At 46.6% G+C, this 16,081-nt stretch overlaps 2 protein-coding genes across 8 annotated transcripts in view; both read left to right on the forward strand.

Annotated features, from left to right (window-relative positions):
- Positions 1-965: 965 nt before the first annotated feature.
- Positions 966-5,625, forward strand: nkain1 (sodium/potassium transporting ATPase interacting 1). Of its 2 annotated transcripts, XM_038966550.1 has the most exons (7): positions 966-1,419; positions 2,154-2,291; positions 3,500-3,580; positions 3,724-3,921; positions 4,043-4,103; positions 4,220-4,301; positions 4,459-5,625. In XM_038966550.1, the coding sequence occupies exons 1-7, from the start codon at positions 1,366-1,368 to the stop codon at positions 4,466-4,468; spliced, it is 624 nt and encodes a 207-aa protein (XP_038822478.1). In that variant the 5' UTR covers positions 966-1,365; the 3' UTR covers positions 4,469-5,625. The 2 variants fall into 2 exon arrangements, with proteins under 2 accessions (XP_038822478.1, XP_038822477.1); XM_038966549.1 differs by having other exon boundaries at positions 4,043-5,625.
- Positions 5,626-8,342: 2,717 nt separating this feature from the next.
- The window catches only part of pum1 (pumilio RNA-binding family member 1), a 36,001-nt gene continuing 28,262 nt past the window's right edge, over positions 8,343-16,081 (forward strand). For 3 of the 6 annotated variants that reach the window (XM_038966844.1, XM_038966847.1, XM_038966846.1), the window contains exons 1-7: positions 11,100-11,261; positions 11,433-11,555; positions 11,776-11,844; positions 12,111-12,216; positions 12,350-12,540; positions 12,839-13,011; positions 13,480-13,741. In XM_038966844.1, coding sequence (XP_038822772.1) covers positions 11,100-11,261; positions 11,433-11,555; positions 11,776-11,844; positions 12,111-12,216; positions 12,350-12,540; positions 12,839-13,011; positions 13,480-13,741 — 1,086 coding nt within the window. Of the gene's footprint in view, positions 8,455-11,088; positions 11,262-11,432; positions 11,556-11,775; positions 11,845-12,110; positions 12,217-12,349; positions 12,541-12,838; positions 13,012-13,479; positions 13,742-16,081 lie in introns of those variants that run through there. The other 3 variants (XM_038966845.1, XM_038966848.1, XM_038966843.1) reach the window with 2 other exon arrangements.

The following is a 16,081-nucleotide window of genomic DNA, read 5'->3' on the forward strand; positions in this document are numbered from 1 at the left end:
TTTTATCTCCAGCCTATAGGCTACAGAAAAGGCCACATACTCGTTCTACCATATCCTATATCTGCTACATGATTTATGTTCATGTTTTTATTTGACGGAACGTTGGTGGAGCGTCGCACTGACGTGTCTCCAACAGCACCCTGGAGAGGCTCGCTGGGAATGGACAAACAAAATATTTTACGCCCCTTCCTTTGACGGAATGGGAACTATTTATCACAGGGCAGCGTCAACTCTCACATAAAAAATCCCATATGCCAGTGGTTGAGATCAATTGTTTTGGGGTAGAATTATGTGTTGTTGGAAGTGCGTCTTGGTCAGTTTGATGAAGGCTGTATTTCTGAGTTAATCTTCACTCTGTCTAATGAGCTGACCAGCGGTGATTCCCCATGCAGTCTGCAGAATACAGGGGCCCATTTCGACTACTTTAAAATTGCATCCTTCCTCCCTCTCCTTTAGTTTATAATTTATTTGACGAAGTTTGAAGTTAAAATCTATTTAGTGGGTCACTAATTTACTTTCGCCAATCCCATCATGTCAAATCAGTGATCGCCATCAAGGAACACGGCCCAGTTCCTCATTTGAAATGAGGGGGGGCTTGCAATGTCCCCTCCTCGAACCCCCTTCTCGCGCCCACCCCAGCAGGCACCACCGATTGTTGACAAAGACACCGCGAGACAGAAGAGAGCCCTAGTCTTGGTTTTTAACATTACGCCATCAGAGGCCTACCGATAAACCGTCCGTTGACGGAGAACGGGAAAGCAGCGCAAACGTCTTGAAAACCAACCGTGAGTCACAATTACCGCTTTGTGTGTGTCGGTGCATGGCATATTTCATTTAGCCATCCCAGGCAGTTGGCCACCTCCATCGGCTCATTTCATTCCTCGCCCTCCCTTCCCGTGATATTCATTATCATATTATGCTAATGTATACCCGTTAACCCGCGAGACCTGCTCCGTTATGACAGCTTTCCGTCTTTCTTTGTGTCTGTCTGTGTGGTTATCGCCCCCTCCTTTCGCTACCAACCGGAAGGTGTGGCCGACTCGAGGCGATTCGTAATCGTTACTTAGTGGTCGGACCGCAGACCTCGCCGCGTGAAGAAGAGGACACCTTCGGCGAACCACAGCCACATTTACCTACCCACACCGACAGAATGATCACGGCGGGTCGGGATGGGTTGGTGTCGGTGTGATTAACGTATCTCAAGGAGTCTTCCGTACCTAGAAGAACCAAGAGGCCGGGATCCAGGCGAGATCTGGCCGGGCATGGTGTGATCTGAGTCGGGCAGCCAGTCTGGATCTGACCGGTGACCACCCGTCCTTTCCCCGGAGCCTTTGTGGCTCCAAGCCGCGTCCAGAGCACTCCAAGATGGGGAATTGTGACGGGAGATGCACGCTGGTGGCGATATGTTCACTGCAGCTGGTGAGTGTGTTGGGGTGAGATGAAATGTGATTGGGAGAATGAGAAAAGGTGTTGTTGACCATATTTTGACTATATCCCTATTCCTTTCCTCTTTCACTCAATGAATATGTGTGTGTAACTGAGAGGGAGTGCTGGTCTGACTGACCTGAAAGTGTTTCAAAACTACTAGCTGTGTGTGTCACATTATTGGTATTATTGGCAACCACACAGTGTGTGTGGTGATCACTGTATTCTGGGAGACCACGTGAAAAGGAAGCCTTCAGCTTTTGAAAGTAACAGCAGGAAAACAAGGGAGCTGCCCCTCTCCTTTCCTCTCGCTGTCCTCCTGCTCTATCGGTCTCTCTAAACTTTCATTTCCAGTTTTTAATTTCTACTTTTATTTTCTGACTGTAGTATTGTGTGTGGTGGTGTGCTATTGTTGGTGTGTGTGTGTTTATTTTTTTGTGATATATTGTGACAGTGGGCTCTTGGAATACAGCATATTTTCAGTCGTTTGGGGAGTTTATTAGTGGGTGTGTGGGGAGGGTAGTCCCTCAGCTGGTGCTCCTGGCACCCTCAGCTGGTGCTCCTGGCAGTTTCCATGGAAACAACTGGCAGACTGGTGTGTGTGTGTGAGAAAGACAGTTGTTTCCTTATCTGTGTGTTTGCATGTGAAACTGTAACAATGTAATACCATGCCAATCCTCTAGAAGTACTGGTGGACTCTTTTAGTAAAAATACCTGTGTGTGTGTAGATGGCAGCACTACAGAGACAGGTGTTTGACTTCCTGGGCTACCAGTGGGCTCCTATCCTGGCCAACTTCCTCCACATCATGGCCGTTATACTGGGGATCTTTGGAACCATGCAGTTCAGATCCCGCTACCTCATACTGGTGAGACATACATACATGCATGCATACACTATATATACAAAAGTATGTGGACACCCCTTCAAATTAGTGAATTTGGCTATTTCAGCCACACCCGTTGCTGACAGGTGTATAAAACCGAGCACACAGCCATGCAATCTCCATAGACAAACACCGGCAGTAGAATGGCCTTACTGAAGAGCTCAGTGACTTTCAACATACGGTGGCACCGTCATAGGATGCCACTTTTCCAAAAAGTCAGTTCGTCAAATTTCTGCCCAGCTACAGCTGTCCCGGGTCAACTGTAAGTGCTATTATTGTGAAGTGGAAACATCTAGGAGCAACAACGGCTCACCCGCGAAGTGGTAGACCACACAAGCTCACAGAACTGGACCACCAAGTGCTGAAGCACGTAGTGCGTAAGAATTGTCTGTCCTCCGTTGCAGCACTCACTACCGAGTTCCAAACTGCCTCTGGAAGCAACGTCAGCACAAGAACTGTTCGTCAGGAGCTTCATGAAATAGTGGCAGAGCAGCCGCACACAAACCTAAGATCACCATGCACATGCCAAGCGTCGGCTGGAGTGGTGTAAAGCTCGCCGCCATTGGACTCTGGAGCAGTGGAAACGCGTTCTCTGGAGTGATGAATCACACTTCACAATCTGGCAGTCCAACGGACAAATCTGGGTTTAGCGGATGCCAGGAGAACACTACCTACCCGAATGCATAGAGCCAACTGTAAAGTTTGTAATAATGGTCTGGGGCTGTTTTTTATGGTTCGGGCTAGGCCCCTTAATTTCAGTGAAGGGAAATGTTAACGCTACAGCGTACATTGACAATCAAGACGATTCTGTGCTTCCAACTTTGCAACAGTTTGGGGAAGGCCCTTTCCTGTTTCAGCATGACAATGCCCTTGTTGAACACCTTTGGGATGAATTGGAACACCGACTGCGAGCCAGGCCTAATCGCCCAACATCATTGCCCAACCTCACTAATGCTCTTGTGGATGAATGGATGAATCCCCGCAGCAATGTTCCAACATCTAGTGGATCTAGTGGAGAGCCTTCCCAGAAGAGTGGAGTCTGTTATAGCAGCAAAGGGGGGACCACCTCTATATTAATGCCCATGATTATGGAATGAGATGTTCAATGAGCAGGTGTCCACATACTTTTGATCATGTAGTGTTTATTTAACACACACGCACTAACCCCTTTTTGTCTCTGTGTCTGTCAGTATGCAGTGTGGTTGGTGCTGTGGGTGGGATGGAACTCCTTTATCATCTGTTTCTACCTGGAGGTGGGACACTTGTCTCAGGTAAGAGATGTGTGTTTGTTTATAGCATGTTGATCATGTGTGTTTATGTATTTAGAATGTGTTTATAACATTTGTGTGTTTATAGGGGCAATGCGGGAGTCCAACACTGGTGTTTTAAAATATATATGTGTGTGTGTGTGTAGGACAGGGACTTCCTGATGACTTTCAACACGTCGCTGCATCGGTCATGGTGGATGGAGCATGGCCCTGGTTGCCTAGTAACACCAGTGTTGGACTCCCGCATTGCCCCTGATGACCACCATGTCATCACCGTCTCCGGCTGTCTCCTTGACTACCAGTACATTGAGGTGTTGAGCTCCGCACTACAGGTCCTACTGGCTGTGAGTAACTCACACACACACACACACACACACACACACACACACACACACACACACACACACACACACACACACACACACACACACTATACTAACCTTATCCTGTCTATCGGTCCCTCAGCTATTTGGCATTGTGTATGCCTGCTACGTGAGCAAAGTCTTCCAGGATGACGAGGATAGCTGTGAGTGTTGCTCACCTTTCTTCCATCGGTCTGAGTGTTCCGTCTGTCTGACTGTTCTGACTGTTCCATCTGCATCTGAGTGCTCTGTCAGCTTCTGATCTTTCTCCCTCTGTCAGTTGATTTCATTGGTGGCTTTGACTCCTATGGTTACCAGCCTCCTCAGAAGACCTCCCACCTTCAACTGCAGCCCCTCTACACGTAAGTAACCCCTGACCTCTAACCTTTCATCCTTTACTTCGCAGTGATCCCTAACCCCCTAACCATTAGGGAGGGAATTGGTTCAACAAAAGAGATCTACTTTTTAGTGTGACCTTTTTAGTTTTCCCTTGGGACTGTATATCATTCTCTCTTTCAGTGCTGGGTAGGTGAAGGTGGCGGCCCTATTAGACAACACCTCAGCAGGGAAGCGGAGTCGCCATGGGAATAGAACATTCACTCTGTGTGTCACAGTACAACTGAACGATAGACTCACCTGTGTGTGTATGTGAAACCGTGTGTGTATGTGTTAACCAAGGGTAAACTGACTGACACCCCTGAGGTGAATGTACAGAGGGAGGAACCAGCAGTTCTAGGGGGAAGCAGGGGGAGATGGCGGGGAGACACTGGGCGTGGTCACATCCTAATGGACACTGAGGATATTGAGAGGACACTGCACCTACCGGCTCTCCACATTCCTGCGACCCCGTGTGTGTGTGTGGCGCTACAGGACTAGCTGGATGACCTCTGAACTATTGTGGATGGGGCCTCGAAGTCACATGAGGCACAGCTCTTCATGTTGTCGTTTTAGAATGTGATGATGTCGTAATAGAACAGTCGAATGTCGAATTCCAAGCTTGTCCCTAGTTCTGTTGTGACAGGGTGACTTTGTTTAAACACAATCACGGCAAAAATGGACTGGTTAGGGATTGGGCTTTAGTGTCTCTGGGTAAAGATTTGGGGGATTCTGTGCATGTACATATCCGGCTGATGAATGGTTGTTGTTTTTGTTTGGTGGTGAGGGGGTGATCGTGTAGCCACGTCCCTTTACATTTCACCTCTCACCTTTTAGACGACCCAGGGAGAATCTCAATTGCATACTTCTCGCATACTCTCCTCGCCTCCTTCTCAAAACCAATTGGAGGAGAATGTTCGAGGGGAGTGACCTCTGGCTTTCTCATCCAATGGGTTTTGAGAAGGAGGCGAGGAGAGAGATGATGTGAGGAGTATGTAATTGAGATTCTCCCCCAATGTCCTCCTTGACTTTGGGGGAGAATGCGTCCTCCCTCACACCCTACTATCCTTCCTTCCGTTTATTCTCTCCTTACACTTCATTCACTCCCTCTTTCCTTCCCTCCATCCCTAAAGATACAGTATCACTGGTCTGACCTGATGATATTGATGAAAGGAATATATGAAGGACACTGATTTATTTCACCAACATACAATAGGTCTGGTCAGGGAGCGTTTCCAGGAAGGAAGAGAGGAGAGGGCAGGGAGGAGAGGATAGGAGGGCTGTATTTCTGAAGTGGTTTACTTGGGTGAGACAGACGTGTGTGTGTGTGTGGGGGGGGAGACATTAAGGGGGGGGGGGGGGTTTGGAGAAATAAATAAACTTTCTAAATTAAATCAGTCTGGTGTTGTCTATACACAAACACACACACCTGTATAAAATATCCCAGAAATGTTTCATTCACTCAAATTGTGAGCACAAATTTATTTCCATTATTGTTAGTGAGCATTTCTCCTTTGCCAAGATATGCCACACCTGTCAGGTGGATGGATTATCAAGAAGCTGATTAAACAGCATGATCATTATACAGGTGTACCTTGTGCTGGGGACAATAAAAGGCCACTCTAAAATGTGCAGTTTTGTTGCACAATGCCACAGATGTCTCTAGTTTTGACGGAGTGTGCATTTGGCATGCTGACTGCAGGAATGTCCACCAGAGCTGTTGCCAGAGAATTGAAAGTTAATTTCTCCACCATAAGCCGCCTCCAATGTCATTGTGAGGACTCACAACCGAAGACCACTTGTAACCACGCCAGACCAGGGTCTCCACATCCGGCTTCTTCACCTGCGGGCTCGTCTAAGACCAGCCACCTGGACAGCTGATGGAACCGTGGGTTTGCACAGCTGAAGAATTTCTGCACAAACTGTCAGAAACCGTTTTAGGGAAGCTCATCTGCATGCTTGTCGTCCTCACCAGGGTCTTGACTTGAATGCAGTTTGGAGTCTTAACAGACGTCAGTGGGCAAATGCTTACCTTCGATGGAAGTATGCTCTTCACAGATGAATCCCGGTTTCAACTGTACCTGGCAGATGGCAGACAGTGTGTATGGCGTGGTGTAGGCGAGTGGTTTGCTTATGTCAATGTTGTGAACAGAGTGCCCCATGGTGGTGGTGGGGTTATGGTACGGGCAGGCATAAGCTACAGACAACGAACACAATTGCATTTTATCGATGTCAATTTGAATGCACAGAGCTACCGTGAAGAGATCCTGAGGCCCATTGTCATGCCATCACCTCATGTTTCAGCATGATAATGCACGGTCCCATGTGGCAAGGATCTGTACTCAATTCCTGGAAGATGGAAATGTCCCACTTCTTCCATGGCATGCATACTCATTAGACATGTCACCCATTGAGCACGTTTGGGATGCTCGGGATCGACACGTACTAAAGCGTGTTCCAGTTCCCGCCAATATCCAGCAACTTCGCACAGCCATTGAAGAGGAGTGGGACAACATTCCACAGGCCACACTCTACAGCCTGATCTACTCTATGCAAATGAGACGTGTTAAGAATGTGTTCTTAACTGACTTGCCTAGTTAAATAAAGGTTAAATAAATATAAATAAATGTGTTGCGCTGCATGAGGCAAATGGTGGTGTTCACACCAGATACTGACTGGTTTCTGATCCATGCCCTTACCTTTTTTTAAGGTATCTGTGACTAACAGATTTATATCTGTTTTCCCAGTCATATGAAATCCATAGATTAGGACCTAATGAATTTAAAATTAACTGATTTCTTTATATGAACTGTAAAATCGTTGAAATTGCTTTTATATTTTTGTTCAGTGTCGCATAATTTTCCATGATAGACCATGCATTTTTTGTTGCATATTGTCTCCTGAGGATTAATCTCCCACAAATGAAAAAAATAAATTATTTGGGATCTCAATTTACTGTTGAGAGTTAGAATAGTAGAATACACCAAGTGCAATTTCGAAATGTGGTTGTGCATCAGCAGTTTTTCTCTTATGTCAGTCACTGACAGTCACTCAACTGGCCCATGTTAGCATTTTTTACATTTCATTTAGTCTAGCCAGCTATCTAACCTTGTAGCAATCATGGTCTAATTACCGACCAGGGGGACCCCATTGATTTTGTTAGTCACTCTCACTCAGATATCATATTAACAACTTCAAAGATTTCTCTCCACCCTATGGCAAAATGCATAGAATTGCAGGAAATTAGCTCTAAATCTGTGCAGCAAAACGTTTCAGTTGCCCCACTCTTGAGTGAAAACTCCCATTTTAAAATGTATTTTCTGCAATTTTACACATTTTGTTATGACTTATTTCATGTTAACATGATATCTGACTAACAATGACTACCAAAATCAATAAAACCACATTATGCCACTTGCCTGTAACCGACCCTGACTGTTGCCCCTCATGATAAGTTCAGGGTTTTTGTGGGCACCACACCATCAGGTGCCCATCCCTGGTTTACTTTATTCTAGTGACAGTGACACACTAGACTAGCTTCACTATTGAATTGTAATTTATTTGGTTGTAACAGGCTACGCCCTACTTTTCACTATGGCTGTTGGTTGGTTTACATTCCACCAGTCTAGCAGAGCATCCAGATCCAGCCTCGTGAACACCCTCTGGGCCTGTGTGTCTCAGCACGTTGCGGTGGCTGCGGCTGGACTCCATCCATCACGGTCATTGTCCGCTGAACATGCTGTACCAACCGGAATAGCAGTATGTTTATTATAGGGGAACATCAGCCCCAGGGATCTGGGACTGGGAATAAACTGTCCACACTTACCTAACCAGTGTTTTTGAGAGACCACGATACTTAATTATTAGTATGTTTATTAGTTTATTTTTAGGTTATTATTGTATTTTTGTCGATTGTGTGATAGAATACATCATGTCATCAAAGCCACATAACAAAGGACTGGCAGTGGTGAAACGGTTGGCGCAATGAACCGCACGCGCTCTCGCCATCTTCCGTTCCCATGATGCAGCGCGTCAGCCTGTCTCTGAGTCCCTCCGAGCCGCCATGTTGTCGGAGTGAAAGCTTGGAAGTCTGGAAAGAGAACCGGGGCTGAAATCTGCGACCATCTGCCCTCTCCGCCTGTAAGTAGCCCTCTCCCGTGGGTACAGAAACCCTCTAGCCGCATCAAACCACACATCGCCCGGTGTATTGTCTTTACCGGAGCGGAACGAGAGTTCTGGGTGTTATTTTAACGTCTGTGTTGCCGCCTCCCTCTCTTGCCTCCTCCGGTTGTGTTGCTGTCTTCCGCTCTGGCCAGACAGCTCAGGCCTTTGTTAGCTAGCTTATATCCGCGTCATGGAGACAGCGCTCTTCTCGTGCCCCTCCTGGTACTAGTAACGGGTCGCCGGTGTGTGCGATCCAGAGAGGAGGTGTCGGAGCCGGGTTTGGCCAGTGTCGGACTGGGCTGAACAGGTCTCTGGCTTGGAGGCCGTGTTTTGTTGGTAAATGGGTAACGTTAGCTAGCTACTGGAACCAGTTCCGTGGTTGGCATGCGACTTTAGCTAGTAACGTTATTCGGCTAGCGAACACTTCCTTACACAGAGAACATAGTTAACTAGACTATGTCAAAACCAGACGAACTCATGTGCTTACGTCCATTTATGTCTAAATGGCGTCATTGTTGTGTTTAGTTAGCTAGTTGGATGTTGTGCCTCAGCGACTGACAGCTAACGCTAGCTAGCTGGCACACAAAGCTACGTTCCGCTTTTGTTGTGGCACGAGTGGACAGGACAGTAGATCGCGGTGATAATCGATCCCTGGTATTAAATAATGATTAACCCAGTTATAGCCAACAATGCCTATTTCCGGGTGGCGAACATAACGACTCGAGCGTGATGAACAAGAGACTGTGTGCTACTGATTTCCGGGTGTTTCCAGATAGGTAACTAATGTTACATGTCTAACATGGCATAAACCGCTGTTGTCTGCTTTCATGGAATAACATACTTTAATGCTATTTTCATGCAATACAGACTGGGGGTATTTTTATTTCAAGTGGCTGTCTTGAAGCGTTGTCTGGATGGCAGGACCTAGCTTGCTGGCTAGCTAACGATACCTGCAGAGGGGGGCGTGTTTGTTACGGTATAGCTCAATGCATGGAGGCGTCTGCTCATTGTCGTGTGTCTGTGGTTGATAGGTGTGTGTACACTTCGGAGCCATGATGGTGTGTGTGTGAGGTAGAGAGGAGTTTTGCGATTTGACAGATTCAGGCTGTATTTCCCAAGACTTCTCTTCCTCTCCATCTGTGTATCAGTACGAGGCCTTATGATTCAGAGGTTGATGCGGTTCAATGATAAATAAAACATGTAGACAGAAACAGACCACCTGGTTGTCTAGATAGAAAATACCTTACCACTAAACACACTCCTCGCCTGTTGAGTGGGTGGAATCCACATCACCTGGGGTGTAGGCTGTTGGAAACCATGTTCTCCAAGTGGAAAAATTGAGGTATGTCCCTCGCTGTTTGGTTGTTTGCTTCCATTTGGTTCCTAGAGTAAACAGTAAACGGTTCGGTCTGTTGCAAAACGTTTTGCAACGGTCTACAATTAATGAATACACCACTGGCTGGGTCGCGTTCAGCAGGACACAATGTTGTGGAATGTTGCAGATGTCTTAAGTACAACGGACGCATGTTAGAAAAGCATGTTTGTGCTACAGAATATATTCCTATAGGAACATTGCACAACCCTGTAGTCATTGTTCCTATGGTCTACTGATCAAGACAAGTGATGCCCTTAAAACAGTTGAACATAAGTAGGCTCACATATCCAAGCCATCATGTATAAGAAACAGGCGTGCCTCCTGAAATATGACAACGCAAGCATTTGCTGCAGAATCATGTGGAGTAAACTGTATCAGAATGAGTTTCTGTCTAACATGTCATGTAGGCCACATAAGATGAAATACACCAGACTTCTAATGTTACCCACCTACGATACCTATTTATCTTTAGAGCGGGGTGTCAATCTCATTATAAAGAGGGCCTAGTGTCTGCTGGTTTTTCCTTTCAATTAAGACCTAGACAACCAGGTGAGGGGAGTTCCTTAGTAATCAATTACCTTAATTAATCAATCAAAAGTACAAGGGAAGAAAGAGAACCTGAAGACACTCGCCCCTCCATGGAGTAAGTTTGACAAGCGGTTTAGATCATCTATTACTACTGAAAGGGAATGGGCAAGTGGTGATGTCAGGCTTCAGATCCATTTCAAACTCTTGTCTGTCAGTTAAATCGAACATGGAAATCCCCCACACGAGTCATGAATTGACTGAAAGTATTGTCGAGATGGAATTTGACCCCAGCTTAGCGTGTGTGTTATTTATTTATGACACTGTGGGTGATTTGCAAAATGCTGGGTATGAAAAATAGGTTTTCTCCAACCCCAGTTGTTGCTTACCTGATTCACCTTATCAACCATTTGATTTGATTTGAACCAGATAATTATTAGAATCGGATGTGTTAGATTAGGGTTGGAGTGAATATCTATTGGACGGCAGCTCTCTACAGGGTTGGGGAGCCCTGACTTAGAATATGTTGTAACTTATGTTCTGCAAGTTGACTCCACTGGCTGGTGGACATAAATGTTGATTCATTCCAGTCCCTGCAAATGTGTATGTGTGTTCCAGATTGTGTTGAAAGGAGTGTAGCTCGTGTGTGTATTGGAGGTGTGTGTGTCACTAACGGTGTGTGTGTGTGTGTGTCTCCCTCTTCTCCCCAGGCCTTGGTGGAATGAGCAGTGTGTGTGTGTTGAAGGGTAAAGCAGTGCTCTGGCAGGACTCATTCAGCCCCCACCTCAGAACTTCAACTCCCAGCATGCCCGTGGTGCTGAGCAGCGGAGGACACGCCCCCCCGGCCGGACAAACCCCACATGCCCCGTCCCCTAGCCAACAGGTAAAGGTGGAGACGGATACAACTGCATATAGTCGGTAGACACCAACACAAACATGTCTCCTATTTATACATTACATGTCACACAGACTGACAGACGCGCAGACAAATTCATAGTTTTTGGTGCAAAACTGTCGGGGGCGGAGGCGTTAGCTAAGTGTGCCTGTGTCGCAGGGCGTGGCGGGTGCCGGTCGGTCTCAGGATGATGCCATGGTGGATTACTTCTTCCAGCGGCAGCACGGAGAGCAGCCTGGGAAACACCGCTGGCCCATTGGGGATAACATCCACGACAGCCAGGTACTAGGTGTGTGTGTGTGTGTGTGTGTGTGTGTGTGTGTGTGTGTGTGTGTGTGTGTGTGTGTGTGTGTGTGTGTGTGTGTGTGTGTGTGTGTGTGTGTGTAAAATCAGAAAATGGTCTGGGTTAATGTGTGTGAGTGTATACCCTTAGTCTTTACTGACTGTTTCTATCTGTTGCTCTGTGTATGCTCTGTTACTCTAAACTTGTCTCTGTCTGTAGGTCCGGTCGATGGATGAGCTGAACCATGACTTCCAGGCCCTGGCTCTAGAGGGGCGTGCCATGGGAGAGGTAAGGGGTCAGGTGTTAGAGGTCAAGTAGTTTGAGGACACAGCTTACCAAAGGCCATGTGGTGGTAGGAAGACTGAAGCCCAGAATAGTGTCCTGTCATACAGCACATCCTGCTGCTGTAGGAATCTTCAGCATTGTAATGTTAGCTAGCAGTTATCTTGGTAGTTATTTAGCGAAGACATTGAGGAAAATATCCTTACACTTCATATTTCTCTTTCCGTTTCTCTCGCTGTCCCTTTCCATGTTTCGCTCCTGTCTTTCTACAGCAGCTTCTGACAGGTAAGAAGTTTTGGGAGAGTGATGAAGCGGGGAAAGATGGACCAAAAGGGATCTTTCTGGACCAGTGGAGGGACAGCGCGTGGGGGGCCACAGGTAAGACAGAGGGTGGGCCCAGTCCCAGGATTAAAACACCAATGGGTCAACACACCAAAGTCTCAGTGCCCAGCATAATGTGTGCGTGTTTGGAGACTGACGGTAGAACGCTCTCTAATTTCCCCTCCCCCAGACCACTCGGTATCTCAGCCAATCATGGTGTCCCGTCGGCCTGGCGGTGGGTTCCATAGCGGCGGGGAAGTGGGCGGGTCAGTGATGTCACCGCGGTCAGAGAGTGGGGGCTTAGGAGTCAGTATGGTAGAGTACGTCCTCTCCTCCTCTCCCGCCGAAAAACTGGACTCCTGCCTACGCAAGGGACCCTACGTAAGTAGCCTAAACTCGTTTCACTATCATTCATCTATCACTATAACCAACTCACTCACTTTTATCACTGACAACCTGGACTCCTGCGCTAGGTTCTATTGCATATATAGTCTTGTTTAGCACTCCATCTTACTGGTTCATTCCTTCCTGCACTCCTCTATTGATCTCATACTCTGATCAATAAAGTGACAGTGATACAGTGATACATCTCTCAATCACAATGTTCTCAATCTGTCCATCCATCGACTTTTACATCTCTATCCCTCTCTCTCTCTTTCTCTCGCTCTCTCTCTGACAGGGTCCGAGGGATGGAGAGGTGGAGGACGAGAAAAGGGAGAAACCAAAGGCCGTGTTTGAAGTAGAGAAACTCAAGGAGATGACGGAGGGAGAGGGTGATGTCATCAGTGATGTCATCAACCCTAATGGGCTCCCTGTGCAGAATGGCCTGGACGTGGACGTCAAAGAGTACAGGTACACACACACACACCGGCATACACACACACACCGGCATACACACACACACCAGCATACACACATTCACTCACACCGGCACACACACACATTCACTCACACCGGCACACACACACATTCACTCACACCGGCACACACACACATTCACTCACACCGGCACACACACACATTCACTCACACCGGCACACACACACATTCACTCACACCGGCACACACACACATTCACTCACACCAGCATACACACATTCACTCACACCGGCACACACACACATTCACTCACACCGGCACACACACACACTCACTCACACCAGCATACACACATTCACTCACACTGGCACACACACGCACATTCACTCACTCACACCAGCATACACACATTCTCTCACACCGGCATACACACATTCTCTCACACCGGCATACACACACACATCTCACCATGTTCTCTCCTGCTCTCTTCCCTCTCTTCAGTCGTCAAGGCCAGATGCCGCCTGCGGTGACAGACACTGACATGATGGGTGGTGTAGGGGGGTGTGTAGGAGGGGAGGGTATGGTCCCCATGGGAGGAGGCGGGGGTCCCAAACCCCAAGAGGACTTCTCTGGTGTGGAACAGGGTGTTACCATGGATACCATGGAGTCTGTGATGGAGCCTCTGCAGTTTGACTACAACTCCCAGATGGCCATGGACTCACAGCCCACCGTGGGGCTGTTTGACTACAGCAACCAACAACAGGTGTGTGTGTGTGTGTGTGTGGGGTATGATGATGACCACCATGGACTCCTGGACTACTGCAGCCGACTTTGGGCTGCGGATGTTTTTATTTGTTGGACAGGAGACTGTTAAACACCAGGAAATCAGCTCCCAAGTCATTTTAATTTTGGAAATCTGTTCCCATGTATTCCTACGTATAATACAGAGACACGCGATCATATTCAAATGTAAGCACGGTTTGAAATGATTGTTTTAGTCAAATTTTGTATCTCTGGTCTTGCGGTCAATTTGCAGTCTACAAATGATTTGTAATTAAGTTTCCGCCCCCGGCCATCCGCTCAAGAAAAAATAATCCCGCAGTTTAATCTAGTTGATAATCCCTGGTGTATATACTCAAATCAAATAATATTTTATTTGTTGCTACACATATTTTGTGTGTGTACAGCAGTAGTTATATAGGGCCGAGCGGGTGTTGTATATGGCCAATATACCACGGCTAAGGGCTGTTCTTAAACATGACACAACACGGAGTGCCTGGTTACAGCCCTTGGCCATGGTACATTGGCCATATACCACAAACCCCTGAGGTGCCTTATTGCTATTATAACCTGGTTACCAACATAATTAGAGCAGTAAAAATAAATGCTTTGTCATACCCGCGGTATACGGTCTGATTTGACACTGCTGTCAGCCAATCAGCATTCAGGGCTCGAACCACCCAGTTTATAAACTAGAACAGCCCTTAGCCGTGGTATATTAGCCATCATGCCTTATTGCTTAAATATATCACATGAAGTGGGTAAAGCAGTATGTAAACATAATTAAAGTGACCAGTGTGCAATGACTGTAAATAGGGAAGCACTCTCTAAGGTACAGGGTTGAGTACTGCGTGTCAGCAGACTGTGTATGTATGTATGTACACTACCGGTCAAAAGTATTAGAACACCTACTTGTTCAAGGGTTTTTCTTTATTTGTACTATTTCTACATTGCATAATAATATTGAAGACCTCAAAACTATGAAATATCACCAAAAAAGTGTTAAAAAAATCAAAATATATTTTATATTTGAGATTCTTCAAATAGCCACCCTTTGCCTTGATGACAGCATTGCACACTCTTGTTATTCTCTAAAACAGCTTCACCTGGAATGCTTTTCCAACAGTCCTGATGGAGTTCCCACATATGCTGAGCACTTGTTGGCTGCTTTTCCTTCACTCTGCGGTTCGACTCATCCCAAACCATCTCAATTTGGTTGAGGTCGGAGGATTATGAAAGCCAGGTCATCTGATGCAGCACTCCATCACTCTCCTTCTTGGTCAAATAGCCCTTACACAGCCTGGAGGGGTGTTGGGTCATTGTCCTGTTGAAAAAGAAATTATAGTCCCACTAAGCCCAAACCGGATGGGATGGCGTATTGCTGCAGAATGCTTTGGTAGCCATGCTGGTTAAGTGTGCCTTGAATTCTAAATAAATCACAGACGGTGTCAACAGCAAAGCACCATCACACCTCTTCCTCCATGCTTCACGGTGGGAAATACACATGCAGTGATCATGCGTTCAGCTACTCTGCGTCTCACAGAAGACACGGCCGTTGGAACCAAAAATCTCACATTTGGACTCATCAGACCAAAGGAAAGATTTCCACTTGTCTAATGTCCATTGCTCGTGTTTCTTGGCTCAAGCAAGTCTCTTCTTCTTATTGGTGTCCTTTTAGTAGTGATTTCTTTGTAGCAATCATCTGATACAGCACTCCATCACTCTCCTTGGTTAAATAGGCCTTACACAGCCGCAAACCAGATGGGATGGCGTATCACTGCAGAATGCTGTGAAAGCCATGCTGGTTAAGTGTGCCTTGAATTGTAAGTAAATTACAGACATGGTCACCAGCAAAGCACACCGACACCATCACACCACCTCCATGCTTCACAGTGGGACCCACACACGCGAGATCATCCGTTCACCTACCCTGCATCTCACAAAATACACAGCGGTAAAATTTGGACTCATCAGACCAAAGAAAAGATTTCCACTGGTCTAATGTCCATTGCTCGTGTTTCTTTGCCCAATAAAGTCTCTTCTTATTGGTGTCCTTTAGTAGTGGTTTCTTTGCAGCATTTAGACCATGAAGGACTGATTCACGCAGTCTCCTCTGAACAGTTGATGTCGAGATGTCTGTTACTTGAACTCTGAAGCATTCATTTGGGCTGCAATCTGAGGTGCAGTTAACTAATGAACTTATCCTCTGCAGCAGAGTTAACTCTGGGTCTTCCTTTCCTGTGGCGCTCCTCATGAGAGCCAGATTCATCATAGCGCTTGATGGTTTCTGCGACTGCACTTGAAGAAACTTTCAAAGTTCTTG

Source organism: Salvelinus namaycush, chromosome 27 (genome assembly GCF_016432855.1).
Source record: "Salvelinus namaycush isolate Seneca chromosome 27, SaNama_1.0, whole genome shotgun sequence".
Classification (NCBI taxonomy): domain Eukaryota; kingdom Metazoa; phylum Chordata; class Actinopteri; order Salmoniformes; family Salmonidae; genus Salvelinus; species Salvelinus namaycush.